Raw genomic sequence first — 17,188 nt, 5'->3', positions numbered from 1 at the left:
TATGCCATTTTTAAAATAATTCCCAAGTTTTAGAACTTATAACTTGTTTATCACGAAATCTGGTATGACTTTTCACATAATTTCAAAATCAACTAATATTTTTATCATGATAAGTTTTTTCACATAATTTAAAATAGACTGACACGACGTGTTTTAAGTAGTTTATAATGTCAATCACTTGAACAAAAAAAAAGAAAAGAAATGTAAGCCTCTTAAAATAAATCATGTCGGCCATGATAACATGGACGTGCTAAATAAGTATATATTAGTCTAAACTTATCTCAAATTAGCTTGTTGCTTAATTATTTACCTATGTGGCTCACGTGAATGTGTTAGAATAATTAATAAAAGTTGAATACCAAGTATTTTAATTTCCACATGATTAGATAGTATTGAACTCAATTTTGTGTCATCCCTTGTATATCCGCTGTGGAGTTGTCCTAGTATTTTAAGGACAACTCCCTTAAGTAGCACATATAGAAGCTGTTCTTTTGTTTTCTCAGCTGTGATATTTTTCATGCAGTGTGTTGAGATCATTGTTTGAAAAATGGAGCAATTCTTGGCTTATTGGTTTTGCAGATCTCTGCAGTGTTTTCTGACTGAAATGACTAAAAATAATCGGGATTTAGGACTTCTATTCTGATACAATGAGGGAATCCGACGCATCGAGCATCACCCCTCTTGTAGATGATTCAAAGGAGATAATGTTGGTTCATACTGTGAAGGCAATTCAACCAGGGTGGGAGACCAAGTGTGATGCAGTGTAAATAAGTTAAAAAAATATTTGCAGACATGAAACTGAAAAGAAGAAGACAAATAATTACATTCATGAAATTGAATACTGAGTCTAAACTGCATTTTTGGCACTAGAAATTGTGGAATAGACATTGACTTGTTCAGCTCTACAAATTTCCTAGTTACCAACAACCTGCCTCAGCCTAAACACTATGTTATTGGACTGCCTTAAACACAAATTAGCCGTGCATTTTCTCTTTCGTGTGATTATTATTATTGCCTCTACCAGCCCGACTTATTTTCTGTTACAAATTATGCCAACTGTGCAAGAATTCCCCGCTCAAGGGGATGAATTAACTCCTAATCACTTTGAACTAGTAACTAATTTCCTCCGAGGGGTTCTGGCTAAGTAACACGACAGCACCTTTGTCGTCCCTGCCATTGTCTGTCAACTTGCCGGATGCGGCAGGGATAAGCAGAGCAGCCTCGGCCGGTTCGGTTTTGAGTAGTCTTCTTCTCCCTTCCCTTGACTTGGGGGGGGGGGGGGGGGGGTTTCTCAGGCATGGCAGCCAATCAAAAATCTGGTATGCCACTTGCCCGTGATGAATACTCAGTCACCAATTTTAGAAACATGGATGATTTATCATCTAATAGTCGCGCTGGAGTATCAAACTCTGCAACTCGACCTGCAAAAATATCAAACCAAGTCTCATGAGTTACAGGAAGTTCAGATTTACTTCCGTTTGCCCATGTCGATTTGGCAAACGAACAAGTGGTGCGCCTATTAATTTAGAGCAAGGAGCAACAATAAGTGCATCCAGTGCACAATAGGACAGCCAAATCTTTGAGAGACCATGTAAACACATGAACAACTTTCTGAAGTTGAGCTCCTATCATTATTGAGATGATCCAAGTTTCCTACAGATAACTGAGCAAAATCTTGCATTATCTTGACCTTTATGGATTTAATTGTTTGGCCTACAAGATGTTCTCATGAATAAAAATTGTTGGACTACACAATACATTTCCAGCCGTATTTTCTATACATTCTCAGCACTTCCTTAACAGATACTCTACAAGATTGAATTGTCCAAAACCATGATGGAAACTCAAAATTCATAACCTTCCTTAAATGATATACCACTTGAGTTCTTTGGTTTTAATCATGCATATCATACTGATGCCAGAACTATAGGCCAAAATGAAATAATGAAGAGTGTAATTTTACATACCGTCACTGAGTACCAGAACTAGATCGCTGTCGATAACAGTTGGAATACGATGTGCAATTGTGCATACAGTACAATCCTTAAACTCAGTTCGAATAATCTTCTGGATGAGATTATCAGTGGCTGTATCAACTGATGCTGTTGCTTCATCAAGAACCAGTATTCTTGCTTGCTTAAGTAAAGCCCGACCCAAGGAAACAAGTTGCCTCTGACCCACACTCCAATTATCTCCATTTTCAAGCACTGCAATTTGGTAATGAAGTACAACCAATCAATTAGCCACACACAACTCCAAAGGTTTAATCAAAGGGGAAAAAATGACAATACAATCACAGTGGGTGATGTCTTGGCTACATACCAGGTGTATCAAGCTTTTGCTCTTTATCACGGATTATCTCTCCAAGCTGAGACTTATCAAGTGCCTGTGACAAATCAAAATTCAATGATTTGTGAGAAATAAATTAGCAAATGTTAGTAAAAAGGCTTGAAAGCCAGGGAATTAACATCTTGATTTCCTAAAATGGATTATTATAGTTATTTGGCTGAGTTATACAGATTTTTTTTTTTTTAATGAATAAAATGGTTTGTAGGACACCGCATTAGTATATAGAGGAGTTGCACTAAAAATATTATTCTTCAAACCAAAAGCAGTCACTACAATAACCAATTCAATATCATTCAGTACGCAAAAAGTAATTGAAAAAAATTAAGTGAATTGGATTGGGGAAAAGTATTCCATGTCAATTTCGATAATTATATGACATTCTAAAATTAATCCGTACTTTTTTCCCTTGTAATCACTTCAAAGTTTAATGAAACATTAAAAAATTCTTAAAAAAAAATGTAATTTTCTTGTTTATCAAAACTCTCAGAACTTTTCTGAAATTCAGAAGATTTAAACACATTGCAAGAAATTTCATAAAAAATAATAATAAATAAAAAAGAGGTGAAGAGGGTGGGTATGCAAGTTGATACTGACCTGCCAAATTTCATGATCTGAATGCTCTTCAAGGGGATCAAGATTGTCCCTAATGGTCCCTTCAAATAAGGTAGGATCCTGAGGTATGATACTCAGACGGCTACGAAGGTCATGAAGTCCAATTGTTGAAATATCAACGTTGTCTATAAGGATTCTCCCACCTGATGGTTCAATTAGTCGAAACAAAGCCTGAATCAAAGTAGATTTACCACTTCCAGTACGCCCAACAATTCCAATCTTCTTTCCACCAGGAAACGTGCAGGTTATCCCATGAAGCACCATAGGAAGATTCTCCTTGTAACGAGCCTTGAAGGAGAGAGAAGAACAAAAACAAAAAAAAGAAGAGAAAAAACTGTGAGCATTTTTTGATAGTTAAGAACCATAATTAGCAACCATATATCATGGTAAGGATAAATTGAACTGCATACCTTTAAATCAATAATATCAATTGTTCCATTCTCAGGCCATGAGGCTGGAGGGCGAGATTCCTCAATAATTGGTGGGGCTTCTCCTGGAATCTGGCTGTACTGGTAAATCCTTTCTATGGAAATAATTTTGTTTTCAAGCTTGCAAAAGCTAAGTATCCACCGCGATAGTCGTGCATTCAAATTAAGGCCATATGTTACAGCAAGGCCTGCCATGCCTACATAGAAGAAGATACCATGATTAGCAACAGTATATTATCTATAGTTAAGGCATCTGATCAGGTGCCTACTCTTGGAAGTTCCACTTCACAAATTTTACTTTTCCATTTTTAAGTTCATATAAAATAAATTTATTCATCAATTACACCTTGTCCCAAGGCTAAAGTTTAGTTGTGAACTACTGAGGGCTCTCAATTAGGTTGACAGAATAAAGTCCACATGGGAAGAGATACCACATCATAAAAAGTAGTAGTCCCATTACACCAATTATCAAGCAGGTAGTTTTGTGCATATGAGTATATGCTTTAACGCAGAAGAGAGTACCAATCTCATCCACAAGGGTCAACCCCAGAAACCACTTCTAATGAAATGGCACACCAAAACATGCTCACCTTATCAATTTCACGGCACATCACTCCATGCTCATACATAATTTCTCATGGGAATAAGCAGAGAAATTAAGGAATGGGAGAAGTGATATACTTACTTGGATCAATACTCCCATGTGGAAAGCTCACAAGCAAAATCATGCAGAAAGCAAATACAAAGGTTGAGAGCAACTCCATTCGTAGGCAGAGCCATTCAATAGCTGCAAGACTACAAAAGAATGGGCGAGCAAAACAATCAAGAAGGTAAAGGTTCCTCTTCATGAATCTTTTTTCTTGTCCAAAGCCTCTAATTGTTGCTGCTCCAGCAATAGATTCACCAAAAAGATTCATAATTGGAGATTTCTGGATGCTCACAATACGAACCAATTCTCTTGATGAAGCCATGTAGTATTTCTGCAAGAGGGTGTGCTAAATTTAAGTGATACCCTTCAAAACCTTAACAGGGCCCAGCCATGAACAGGTAAAGACTGTACGTAATTGAGAACATACATACAGGAAGAAAAAAAAAACAAAAGAAAGGAGCTATTCTACATGATTGAATTGATGAAGGATGTATATAATATGGAGAATAATAAGAGATGCAACCATAATAGCATGCTTATGATATTCCTTATGCATTGATGCAGACTATCTTTGGACACAGATGTTTAAAGTAGTGAAAACCGATTTATTGACACTCGTCATCAGAAACAACAAGAAGAGGAACATGCTTGAGAAGGAAGCTAAATTTTTTTTAGCAATTTCCTTCCGTCTCATTTGGGACCAAAAGCAAACGAGCGAGAGATTACAAAATCAGAAAATCTAAAATTCACCTGCATCCACAAGCAGGCAACTGCCATAGGGACAACAAGAAGCAAAACTTGCCAGGTAACTGTTGTCATCACACCAACAATCCCCATAAGCTGAATTGTCGTTGAAGCAAACCCACCAAGTCTAAAAGGAATATCAAGATCCACAACACTTTGATCAACTGACACCTGTAAGGTCATAATGATCCATGACATTCCATTATGTGGATGAATGAGAGATAAAAGAAAAGGAAAAATAGATATTCTTGAAACATGTCAAAAATTCAAGTTGCATATACTCTTTTTTTTTCCAAGTGAAATCAAGAAACTTACACGATTCAAGACCCGTCCAGCTGGAGTGGAGTCAAAGAAAGACATTGGTGCCCGAAACACACTTCTAAGCATATTCAGAAACAATTTCTGTGCAGCTGCTAAACCAAATGTAGCTACCAGGACTGCCCTAACAAAGACAAACCAAGAGCTTCCAAAAGCAAAGGCCATATAAACAACCAGAAGGACCATAGGACTCACTCTAGGTTGATCTCCTACTGTTTGGGGATTTGCCCAAGCCATCCACCAATTACTAGCAATTTGAAGGAACTGAAACAGTGCTTGTGCAACAATTATGAGTGGAATCAATAAGCCCTTATATGCTGCAGCCATATATGACAAGTAGACCTTCATGCTGACCCTTCCTCTGACCCTTTCCTCTTCCTGAACTAGCTGCTTTTTCCTTGAGCGTTTTGCTTTCTTTTTCTCTTTAATTGCTTTCTGGTCGGAAGGTGATACACCTTCTTGCACTTCCTTTACCAAACTGCCAATACCACCATTTTCAGCTGGGACAGAAGTTTTACGTATAAGAGATCCATCCAGAGATAAGCTTTCATCTGAATCTTCTGATGAGTGACTGGGAATGTCCATAGCTTCAATTGCTTCATGGTGAGCTGAGACCAAAGTTTTAAAATCAGTTCCAGCTTGTAAAAGATCATCATATCTTCCTGCTTGTATGATGCGGCCTGCTTTAAGAACCTACAAATATATATTTTTATTTTTTTATAAAAAAAAAAATGTTAGCTTTTCAGCACTACAGCATTACATTTTCAGGACTACAGCATTACATTCTCGGTCTCTAATGTGGTTTGTTCAAGTTAAAATATATACAAAATCTCATATTGTTTGATTTATACACCGAAATAAAAATACTCTCACTAATTAGTCAGGCAACCACAAACACCAGGTGACTCAAAAAGAAAAACTACTAATGTACAAACAATTATCTGTCTTGGAATTTGAACATAGCGTAATATTTTTGCCAAAATAATAAAAATTCAAGTTCGACTGAGGGCTGGAATTTTTCGTCAAAGAATCATAATAAGTAGAAAACACTTGAATTTCTATTAAATAATTGTTGGAATAGCCAATTTTTTTGCCTGATTTACTAACTCCCATTACAGTGTCATCATTATACAGAAAAGGGAAAGTGCTAACAGAATTGTTCATTTCATATACATAATGGTTCAGCTCCATCATCAAATTGAATATATATACCAGCAGAAAAAATCCCCCTTTTTAAGAGGTTATTTTTTTTATTCTAAAAACAATAGATAAGTGCTAGTACATACATCCAGTCAGCCATCTTCTGACAATTTTGTCCCGCCCTATTATTATTACCTTCTGTCATTTAGTTCAAAGTGCATAAGTATTTTCTGCCAAGATTTCTAACATCTCCAGCACTTGACCTTTTATGAGAACAATAAAAGTTCCAATGATGAAGCCAACAACCATCAGTTCAAGAAAACTTGAGCTTCTTACTTTAATGAAATTCTTAGGTTTTTTACAATAACCATGGGTTCAAAACTTAAATACATCTCACAAACCTTAAAACATAGGCCTTCTAGTCATCACCAAAAGAAGAAAAAAAAGGTGGGGGGGGGGGGGGGGGGGGGGGTTAAGAAATAAGAAAAATAAACAGGAAAGAGAATGAACTGAGGATTTTGCAATTGGCAACTGAAGCAACATGGATAGGCAGCCTCAAAATCAACCAATTAAACCACCAGTGTGGGTTGACACTAAAGAAAAGCTTTTAAAATTAAATTCAAAAGATGCCACCAAGTATACTCAGACATCTAACAAAAAGCCTAGATGCCAACATAGAACTCTAACTGCATAACCAAAATATACAAATAAAGAAGACAATTCTGTACCAGTATCAGATCCGCAGCAGGCAGAAATTCAACTTGATGGGTCACAAAAATGACAGTTTTACTTGCTAGTGCTGTCAATATGCATTCCTGCAGTTCCACATCATATATTTAGCCACAGTTCATCTTTATTTTCTCCTTCTTTTTCCAGGAAAAATCATTCATATGAAATGCAACACAAATGACCAAATTTATAAGTATAACCTTAAATAATTCAGAACCAGTGTGTGCATCAACCGCACTAAAGGGATCATCAAGTAAATAAATGTCTGCATCTTGATACAGTGCTCTCGCAAGCTGCACTCGTTGCTTCTGGCCGCCACTCAAATTTATACCTCTATCACCAATAATGGTCTGATCTCCATGTGAGAAAAGTTCCAAATCCTTTTTCAGTGAACAAGCATGTAAAACACTTTTGTACTTTGCTTTGTCCATTGGGCTGCCAAAAAGAACGTTTTCTTCTATATTTCCTGACTGTATCCATGCTGACTGGGATACATAAGCTGCAGTACCACATACTTGTACCTGAAAAAAATTGAAGGAACAAATACTATGAATCTTCAACTGCTATCAATAACAAAATATACAAAACCAGCAAAACTTGAGAAAGAAAGCAGAATTAGAAGTTCAATAAACCAACTTACTTCACCAGAGATTTTTGGAATCTCTCCAAGGATGCAAGAGAGAAAGCTTGATTTCCCAGAACCAACCATACCACAAACAGCAACACGCATTCCTTTCTCAACTTTCATTTCTATTCCTGATAATGTCGGTGTCGGAGAGGAAGGGTCCCAGGAGAATATGCCATCCTTAATTTCTAAGGCCACGTTAGAAATGCCTCGTGGTAGGACAATGGTGGCATCTTCCTGCAACTCTTCGTCCTGCAGAAATCCGGAAATTCGATCAAGAGAAACTTTTGTCTGAGCCATCATAGACACCAAATCAGGAAAATTCCTGAGTGGTTCTTGGAGGATTCTGAAAGTGGCCAGAGCAGAAAGAACACTGCCTGCAGTGAGCTGAGCACCCAACAATATGGAAGTACCAAAAGTGACAGCTGAAACAAATATGGGGGAGCTCCAGAAAATGAATGTAATAAAAGCTTGAGAATAAAGGGCTTTCCGTAGCCACTTGAACTCTACACCCCGCATTTCCTCCAACTCCACTCGATACCGGTCCTCCCAAGCTTGCAACTTAAGAATCCTCATGTTCCTTAGACACTCAGAGGTTTTCCTCATTCTTTCATCCTTAGCAGTCATTAACTTGTCTTGATAATTTTCTTGTATCTTTGCCACAGGAACAGTAACAACAATGGAGATGATGGTGGCAATCAATGTCGCAACAGAAGCAATTCCAACATTCTTATACAAAATTGCAAGGGCAAGAATGATTTGCAGAGGAAGCATCCATATATCATGCAGATACCAAGAGTAGTCGCCCACTCTCTGGACATCAACTGCCATGTAGTTAACAATTTCTCCACTGGTGTGACTTTGCTTTGCCAAGCTTGAAAGCCTGATCCCCTTTCGATACACCATTGCTGTTAAAGCTGATCTCACATGCATGCCCAAAATGTCCACCCCAAGGTACCACTGCCGGGTTGTTAATGTCTCTATAAGTTTTGCAGCAAAGAATATTCCAGCAAGAAGATACCCCTCATTGGGGAAACTGTTTATCCCCCCCAAGTAATCAACAAAGTAGCTAATCATATACGGTCCCACATACGAAACAAGAGTATTCAAACCAGCAAAAATGGCATTACACGCTGCTTCTTTCCAAAATGACTTGAGAATTGCCCTAGCTAAAGAAGGGTGCTTTGAAGGGTTTTCAGCCTTCAATCTCTCCCAATTCGAATTCAAAACCTTATAATTGGTCTTGGCTCTATCTTTTGGCGCAAGAAGAGGAATGTCCTTAAGCTCAAGCGGTCTCTTTGCACCAATTGAAAGAAGTGGGTTCAGCCAAGAAAGTGTGGCCAAGGTAAAAAGCCCGGCATCATTATAAGGGGTAACCTTAAGACACCCTGCGTCTTCTTCAAGCAAAGGTTCTTGAAGATCAGAGTTCCTACAAACTTGTATACCAGTAACACCACTAATTGCGACAAAACCAAGGAAAGCAAGAGCTGGGGTCACAGCAAAATTTGCCACAGCATGAGAACACAAGTGCTTTGAACCTTCACCTAAGAATCCTCTCCCATCAACATAGAGAGTACACAAACAAATCGAAAATGAGGCAACCCACCACACCCTCAACAATAATGGGAATTTCTCAGACACCTTGAATTTACAATGCAGAGCTGAAAAGCTCAACACGAACCAAGCTAAACTTTGTGCAGCTGGCAAGAACAGGCCAGACCAATCAACAACCTTCCCATTAACACTCTCTCTTATTAAACCAACCCCATCGAACCCCAATACCAAAACTTGCGCAAACAACACATAGAAACAACAAGAGACTGTAATTTTATACCCGGTGCCGATACTAACATCGCCGATTTCTCCGTCGACACTATGCCGAATTGGACTTGCATTCGCAGCCGAATCATCCTTAATAATTCGTATCCTACCCACACACACAAATATCTGCCTCGCCGAGATAATGAAGAGGAATACAAGAAAGAGTGTCAAATTGATGCAGATGGAAGAAAGCTCCAATACTGGCAAACCTTGAATAGCACTCAAAAGGGTATTCGGTGATTGTGCTGCTGATGATAAAGCTGGGATTTTATTCAACAAAACAGAGATGCCCATTATTGAATATGGCATGTAGGTGAAGGACGCGATTGAGAACAGTGCGTCGGTGGTGGTGTTGTTGTTGTTGTTGTTGAGCTAAGCGTGAGAGATCGTCTCCTATTGCGAAGAAGGGCATTTCACCATCTGGGTTGTGAGCATGAACAAATGTGTATTTGGAGAAAGAATCTGCGGACACATTGCACATAAAAACAAATAGATTTTACAACCACGGAAAACGAAGAAAGAGAGAGAAAAATTGAACTTTCTGTGGTGTGTGTGTGTGTGTGTGTGTGTTATGTCAGGCGGAATACAAAGGGACAAAGAGAAGGACGAGAAATCAAAATCTAAACGAAACCCATTAGAGAAAATAACGAAAAAAACAACGAAAGACTGACCTGGGTGTGTCCTGGATAATCGTTTGGTGAGCCGGTGCAGATTGCCGAGGCAAACCTGTGAATATTAGAGAGAAAAGGTTTGGCACAATAAGCTCTGCCTCTCAAAGACACCCACTCGCGAGAGAGAGAGAGAGAGAGAGAGAAAGAAAGAAAGCACACAGGAGCTGTACACTAACAATCCAAAAGAACGATAATGATGAATGAGTAGGCGTTCACGTTGAGAATATCAGAGAGAGAGAGAGAGAGAGTTTAGAGAGAGAGAGAGAGATTTTGTTCTTTCTTCCTTCTCTATAATAATACAGCTCTACTTTTCTACCTTATAGTGTTGGTTGGTTGTTGGTAACACTGCCGTGTGAGAGAGGCGTGTCGGAGGAGGCTAATAGCAAAAATGGAAGTTTTGCATTTTGCTGAATGGAAGGTAAGACACTAGAATGAGAAGGCGGTGCTCCTTTCTCAGATTTTGGTTTTTTTGATCTCATTTGCTCCATTTCCTATTATATATAGCCAACATGAACGAGAGAGACTCGAAACAGATGGAGGGAGAAAATAAAGAAAAATATTGGAAATCCAAGAGAATATTTCATTAACATGCCATGACAGGAATCTCAGAATGTCTTTACAAATAAATATTAGATTATTATGTGCAAAAAAACTGCTCATTGTTCAGTGTCTCTGTAGAGAGAGAGAGAGTGACACCCAGAGAGATGTGATTTTGTTTGTTTCCACTTTACAGTGTGTAATATCATATATATGTTGTTTGTTTTGGGTAAGGGGGGTGGTGGTGGTGGATTTGAAATGAAAGTATGAGTGCGATGCCATAATGCTAAGCTTTTTGGAGTTTATTATTATGCTTAGATTCATGATTATAGCCCTCTCATTGGTTCTTAAATGGGCCACCCACCATAATTTGGTTAAGAATGCAAGAATACTCATTACTGCCTTTTGATTTAGAGAGAGAGAGAGAGACAGAACCCTATTTTAGGGTATTACAATTTTTACTGTAAATATGACTGCAACTAACGTGACAACGCCACATAAATTGACACAATAGTTTGTAAGTTCACATAATATAAAATAACATTTAATAATTCACTAAATAATTAAGTTTATTTGTAACACTCCAGCATTAAATAATTCTATGAAATTCTAATTGTAACCAATTGGTTAGTTATTTTAAAATTTAGAACTTGATTAATATTTTTATATTGTGTAATTATGACGTCGGTCCATAAAGAGGGGACAGTAAAAAGCTGCAAGCCTATGTATTTTTACTGCGGAGTAATAAGTGGCCCCAAATATGAAAAGGTTGTGGCCTGAATGTATCAGCTACCCCACTTATCACCAATTTGGCTGCTTCTCGAAAGGTGAAAATGATGACCAAATCACCTAACCTTTGTGCAAGGACTGACGTATGATCAAATTCTCTCTTCCAGTCTTCCTGCCCATGTGGCTCTGAGGGGGCGTTCTTGACTTTCTGCTTCATAATTTATGACACGTCACATCATTAACGTTGTTTGGAGGGTTTTTTTTTTTTTTTTTTTTTTTAAAAAAAAAATAAGGTTTTAATGGGATATAAAAATAAAATTAATTTTGATTGTTTTAATATTTTGGGTTGTTTGGTAACGTTTATATTTCGAAAAAGAAAAAATAAAAGGAAGAGAAAAATAATATCATCGAACAAAACTATAGCTTTTACTATAAATTCATTTGTACGAAAAAAAAAAAAAAAAAAACTAGATTCCAATTACGCATAGAGATTTTAATAATGTTTCGTGTTATTTATTATTAGGATTTCGCGTGCTTATTACACATAGATTATCGTACCAAAAGTCATGACTCTCGTAAGCCTGCTCGTTCAGTCTTTAGGTAATACAAATATTACCGTACTTTATTTACATATAGATATACAATTACCATGTTATATGTGTATCAAATAATCTCACATTAGAATTAAAGGGTGAAATCCATCACCCTTAGGTATTGCAATATATTTTTTCTTTTTTATACAATTGATTGGAAAAAAAATCTCTTATTTTTATGGATTTTATGCTCACAATGGGTCCTACACTAAATCTCATTTATATGCCCATAAAACATGTAATTTTCACATATATTTTAAACACATTTAAATTAAATAAATTAATTTTTAAAAAAATATTCTCACATATATCTAACGTCTTTGATTCTTTATAATTTCGTAATTACATAGTGTTTGTAAATTAATTAAGCATTTAACAACTTTTCTTCAACGTAGCTTTATATATATTGAGATTTGATTGAGGCGACATTAGTCCTTAGCCAATTTTGTTTTGTTCTTCGCTTGGACTTCGACCGACCGACCCATCGCTCTCAAGCTGGGTTGGCCTTGAACCAGCGGTTCAGCATGACCCACGGGTTCGACCACAACAACTCCGCGTCCTCCGACATCACTTGTTAGTTGTCATCGGCTCCTCAAAGATCAAAGTCAAAAGGTTATTTTGGTTGATCGGAAGGTAAATTGATAAAAATGCTAATTATTATTATTATTATTATTTTTTTTTTATATATAAAAGTACATCAATCAAAAAATTATAACAAAAAAAAAATCGGGCTAAACAACCCAAAAAATAGCTTTGAATTAACCTCATTAGTGGTGGTAAGCAGAAAATAAATAAATAAATAAAAAATGATGCAGTAAAAGCATATGGTACGTCAACTAGGAGTGTCTCACACTTATAAGTACACATAGTTATCAAATGGGCCGTTTTTTACCTTGTGTATAAAAATTTTCACTGTTCCCTCTAGTATTAATAATGGCAAATCCCTCCTTTTTTAACCTCTTTCCTCTTTGTATTGCTTTAAAAAAAAATGGTATGGATCCATATTTTATTCACACAAATACAAGATAACCCCATGTTAATTATTTGTCCTGAAAGGGAAGAAGAAAAAAGGAAAAATGAAGCTTCATAAAGACTCTTTCAAGAATGTACACAGATTTTATTATTATTATTATTTTTATTCAAGTAATTTGATGTACACAGCAAATTTTGAATCATAAAGATGCCTATCTAAAAGGAATAAAACTCAATTATCTTGAAAAAATAAGTATATTTTATGGACAAAAAAGAAGTAGGAAGTATATTTGATGGACATCGATCCGATCCAACATTTGGCTCTAGGGACCATCTTACCATTTGTCCCCATGAATATATAGACATGAGAACTAGAATTGTGCTTTGGATTTGCCCTTGTTTTCTCACAATATATATAGTTCAATATTTGAGAGGACTCAAAATTTAGTATCAAAGGTATTTAAACCTATTTATAATAAATTAAGAACTTTAAAGACATTGCGGTTGCGTTTTAAGTTAATCACCCTCGACGAAACTTTTCATAAAAAACGACACACATCCTCAGGTACGCACATCATTCTCTTCGATCTCTCCCACTTTTTCTATTCCATTTTTTCTCAAATAGTTATTTGCTGATTTAAGCATCGAAGACTCCCTCGATCCTTCAAGACGAGCAGTTTTCAATGACCTTACTTTACAAATAATCCGTCACCGATTCAACCGTTCAAAAATATACTTTAACACAAAGCAGTCTTGTGGGGGAAGGAACTCTTTACTAAAGTCTTCACTAAAAAATGAAGCTTTTTCTCCTCCACTTTTTAATACACTCAAAAGAGTTTGAGCATTGTGAGACTCTCTTCTGTATAGCACTTATGTTTTCTCATTTTTTTTATAGTTTAAGAATAAATTAAGTATAAAGTAATAAATAAATTAATGTGTGAGATGTAAGGCGTAAGCTGAATGTTGATGGATGCACCCACTTGAGAATTTGAACTTTCTTTAAGTCAACAATGACAAAATTTTAAATTAGGTTAAAAATATTCCTTCAATTTAATGTATTAAACTAACATTTATACTTATAACATGTGATTTTCATATACATTTTTAATAGATTTAACGAATCACATGTATTGATTCTCACGTGTATCTTTAAAAATACATATAATAATCATGTATTATAAGGGCCAAAATTAAAATAAAAGATTAAAAAATAATATCTTTCTCCATCCCTTAGTCATAGTGATCAGGTTGAACTGTGTTCTACCTATACTTTTTTACTACAAACAAACCTAGTGGACGTCATGAAACTTTACATGGTTAAAGGTGCAAGTTGAACCTAGGTGTCCTATTCTTTTCTCTCTCTTCTTCTTTTTTTTTTTTTTTTTTTTTTTTTTTTACATGTTCACACAAGAGGGAGAGGAGAGATTCGAACTAATGACCTCCACTTCATGAGGCGTGGTTCCTTAACCGATTAAGCTATCATTTGAACACAACAGCTAACAAGCTTAAGAGCACAAATAAAACACAAAAACAATTAACAACCTAATAGGGGTGGGTCTTTCCCACTTACAATAGGCCCAATGTGTCACTGAGTGGGCACAGAAATTTATACTTTTATTAACTTTTTTAGCACTCTAGGAAATAGAGGCCAGAAAAGAATCAATGATATCGAAAATAATAGTTGAGATACACCAATCAAAGGGGTTCTTAGGATGTTGTAGAGACAGAATAACAACTTGAGAGTCACCCTCAATGATAAAATTCTCAAGATTAAAAGAAGTGAAACAACATGCATGTGTTCTATTCTTTTAGTGCAATCCACAGCAGCATTTTCTTTTCTTTTTGGTTGGCTTATCTAATTTAAAATAGTATTGTTAAAGGTACTGCAACTTTGATTATAAGTCATTTATAATTTACATGACACTTATCACATTAGTTATCAAACAATTAATGTTGATTATGGCTGACATAACAGTGCCGCATGTAGAGGCCGGTGAAACTATAAATTTTAGTGATACGGGCAAAGTAGCAGGTTTTGTGTAGTCGGTTCATTTGTTTTGACAAGCGGTTTTGTAAAGGTTTATACTAACCAGTGAACTATTTAAACTTAAGAGATAAATGACGAAGATAACGTTCAAACTTATAACATTTGCTCTAAAAAAAATCATATAGTAAATCATTACTTATTTAAAAAAAAAACATAAACTAATAAAAATAGATAAATTTAACCCTATAATTAATATTTTAACATCTACTCAATCAATGCCATGACATACAACCACATACAATTTTCATCAGGATTTCAATGAGCCTGGCTATGCCAAATAGGCTAACTGGGTCCGACAAATTTTGTGTCCACTCTAGGAATTATTGCCTTCAAAACAGCCTCGCCACTCATAGAACATAAATTACACATGTTGGATTGGAGTGTCCTAAACTGTCACTTCAGCATCCTGCCCAAGATATCTTTTTGTCTATTATTGGCCTTGGACCATGTGAATTAAAGCAATGTACATTGTACTCAACTCATTTATAACATACATATCTAGTCTAGGAAATTATCATTATTTTTATAAGACTACTCAATTTAAAAAGCGTTTTGTCCTAAAAAATAAAAAAATAAGTAAAAAAATAATTTTTTATCATTATAAAAGACATTGACATTTTTCTGTAATTTAGAGGAAGAGATTAACAATGAGGTGGTACATTGAAAGAGCTATGTGTATTTTTTTCTTAAAAAAATTTACCCGCTCATGATTTTAAAGGATGTTGATTGTGCTTTTAAAAATTATATTTTTATTAATTAATTATATTTTAAATAAATTATTTTTTTAAATTACACGTTTTGAAACGATAAAACCAGACCGACACTTAGGATCCCCTACGGCCCCCATCCTTTTAACTTTACCACAAAAGATAAATGTGAGGAACAATTTTCATATTTTGGCAGAATCAAATTTGTCATTTTACCGTTGTTTGCTGACCACGTCTTGATTTTGAGCGATCATGGTTGAGACACGTGGTGCAAAAGTTGAAGGATCTTGTACGGACGACAATATATGCTTTGTTTGGTACATCCTTGGCATCTTTTCCTTTCTTTTTTTTTTTTTTTTATTTGAAAAAAAATAAAATTAATGTGATATAATAGTGAAAATAATTTTGTATTTTGAATTATTTATTATTATTTAAAATAAAAAATAAAAAAAAAAGTTCTATCAAACTTTGGGGGTGTATATTATTGTGATGGAGTGAAGTTTTTTATTTTGAATAAGTTAATACACAAATATTTGAAAGATATGATTTAGAAATAGTATTTTTATTTAATTTTTTATTTATTTATTTTAGATGATTTAGAAATAGTATTGATATTAATATCAATCGGAAGGTTTGAAAAGTTCGTAGAAGTGCGAATTTTTGCGCTTGTTTTGTAGCAAATGGGCCGCCTCCCTATCGTTTTCATGAAGAATTATCATCCCCGTTGATTTCTCATCGTTAATTATAATAATAATAATAATTAAATATAGAATAATGTTGTATGGAGTTGTCGGGGTGAGTTTAAAATTATGATTTCGTAAAAAAAAATGTGATTTTAAGCAGTATTGCAAAAGTTGAACCGTTTGAGAATTGCAATTTTAAAAAATTGCGATTTGAAAATGTAAAAAAAAATTGATTTTCAAATCGCAGGCAATGAGGGTGTTTTTTTGAAAACGCACAACTTTAAAAGGTCAAACTGTAATTTTGCCGAACACTTAAGGGTCTGTTTGGGTTTGCGATTTCAAAAAGTGCGATTTGAAAAAAGTAATTTTTAAAAACGCAGTTAAGCGTTTAGCAAAATCGCAGTTTAACCTTTAAAATTTCATGTTTTTAAAAAAGTATCATCTTACCTACGATTTGAAAAGGTAAATTTTTTACATTTTCAAATCGTAATTTTTAAAAATGCAATTTCCAAACGATTTATGTTATGTGATTTGGTTTAAAATCGCAATCCGAAACGCACCTTAACTGCGTTTTTAAAAATCACTTTTTTAAATCGTACATTTTAAAATCACTATTTTTAAATCACAATTTTTAAAATTATAAACCCAAACGGTCGTAATCCTCGCAAGATAAGCATTGGATAAGATATAGAGAAATAGGAATTTTGCTGGAATCTCCAACAACATGACACAATGGATGACTTGGAAAACATTATCAGCAGTGTCAATTTGAGGATTATGACTGAGGTGAGAGGTCCAATAGATATTTATATATATAGAACCAAAATGTTGGAC

General features: G+C 35.2%; 1 protein-coding gene across 1 annotated transcript; it reads right to left on the bottom strand.

The window, feature by feature from the left end:
- Positions 1 to 799: 799 nt before the first annotated feature.
- LOC133856901 (ABC transporter C family member 5) lies at positions 800 to 10,652 on the bottom strand. The gene is made up of 12 exons (XM_062291948.1): positions 10,087 to 10,652; positions 7,610 to 9,877; positions 7,170 to 7,490; positions 6,969 to 7,055; positions 5,098 to 5,793; positions 4,789 to 4,953; positions 4,075 to 4,369; positions 3,372 to 3,586; positions 2,944 to 3,249; positions 2,323 to 2,386; positions 1,968 to 2,207; positions 800 to 1,421 (listed from the first exon to the last, which is right to left on the bottom strand). The coding sequence occupies exons 2-12, from the start codon at positions 9,722 to 9,724 to the stop codon at positions 1,309 to 1,311; spliced, it is 4,617 nt and encodes a 1,538-aa protein (XP_062147932.1). The 5' UTR covers positions 9,725 to 9,877; positions 10,087 to 10,652; the 3' UTR covers positions 800 to 1,308.
- Between the last annotated feature and the right edge of the window lie 6,536 nt (positions 10,653 to 17,188).

The sequence above is a fragment of the Alnus glutinosa genome, chromosome 14, assembly GCF_958979055.1.
Source record: "Alnus glutinosa chromosome 14, dhAlnGlut1.1, whole genome shotgun sequence".
Lineage (NCBI taxonomy): Eukaryota > Viridiplantae > Streptophyta > Magnoliopsida > Fagales > Betulaceae > Alnus > Alnus glutinosa.
The sequence above is the reverse complement of the archived record's forward strand: the minus strand, read 5'-3'. Positions and strand labels throughout refer to the sequence as shown.

What these genes read in the sequence shown, in the direction of transcription:
- LOC133856901 (XM_062291948.1), bottom strand. Translation starts at nt 9,724, where the DNA reads ATGCCATATTCAATAATGGGCATCTCTGTTTTGTTGAATAAAATCCCA. An exon ending in CTGGTTCTGAATTATTTAAG is followed by an intron (nt 7,056 to 7,169) that starts GTTATACTTATA and finishes GTGGAACTGCAG; the next exon opens with GAATGCATATTGACAGCACT. An exon ending in AGTTCTGGTACTCAGTGACG is followed by an intron (nt 1,422 to 1,967) that starts GTATGTAAAATT and finishes ATATTTTTGCAG; the next exon opens with GTCGAGTTGCAGAGTTTGAT.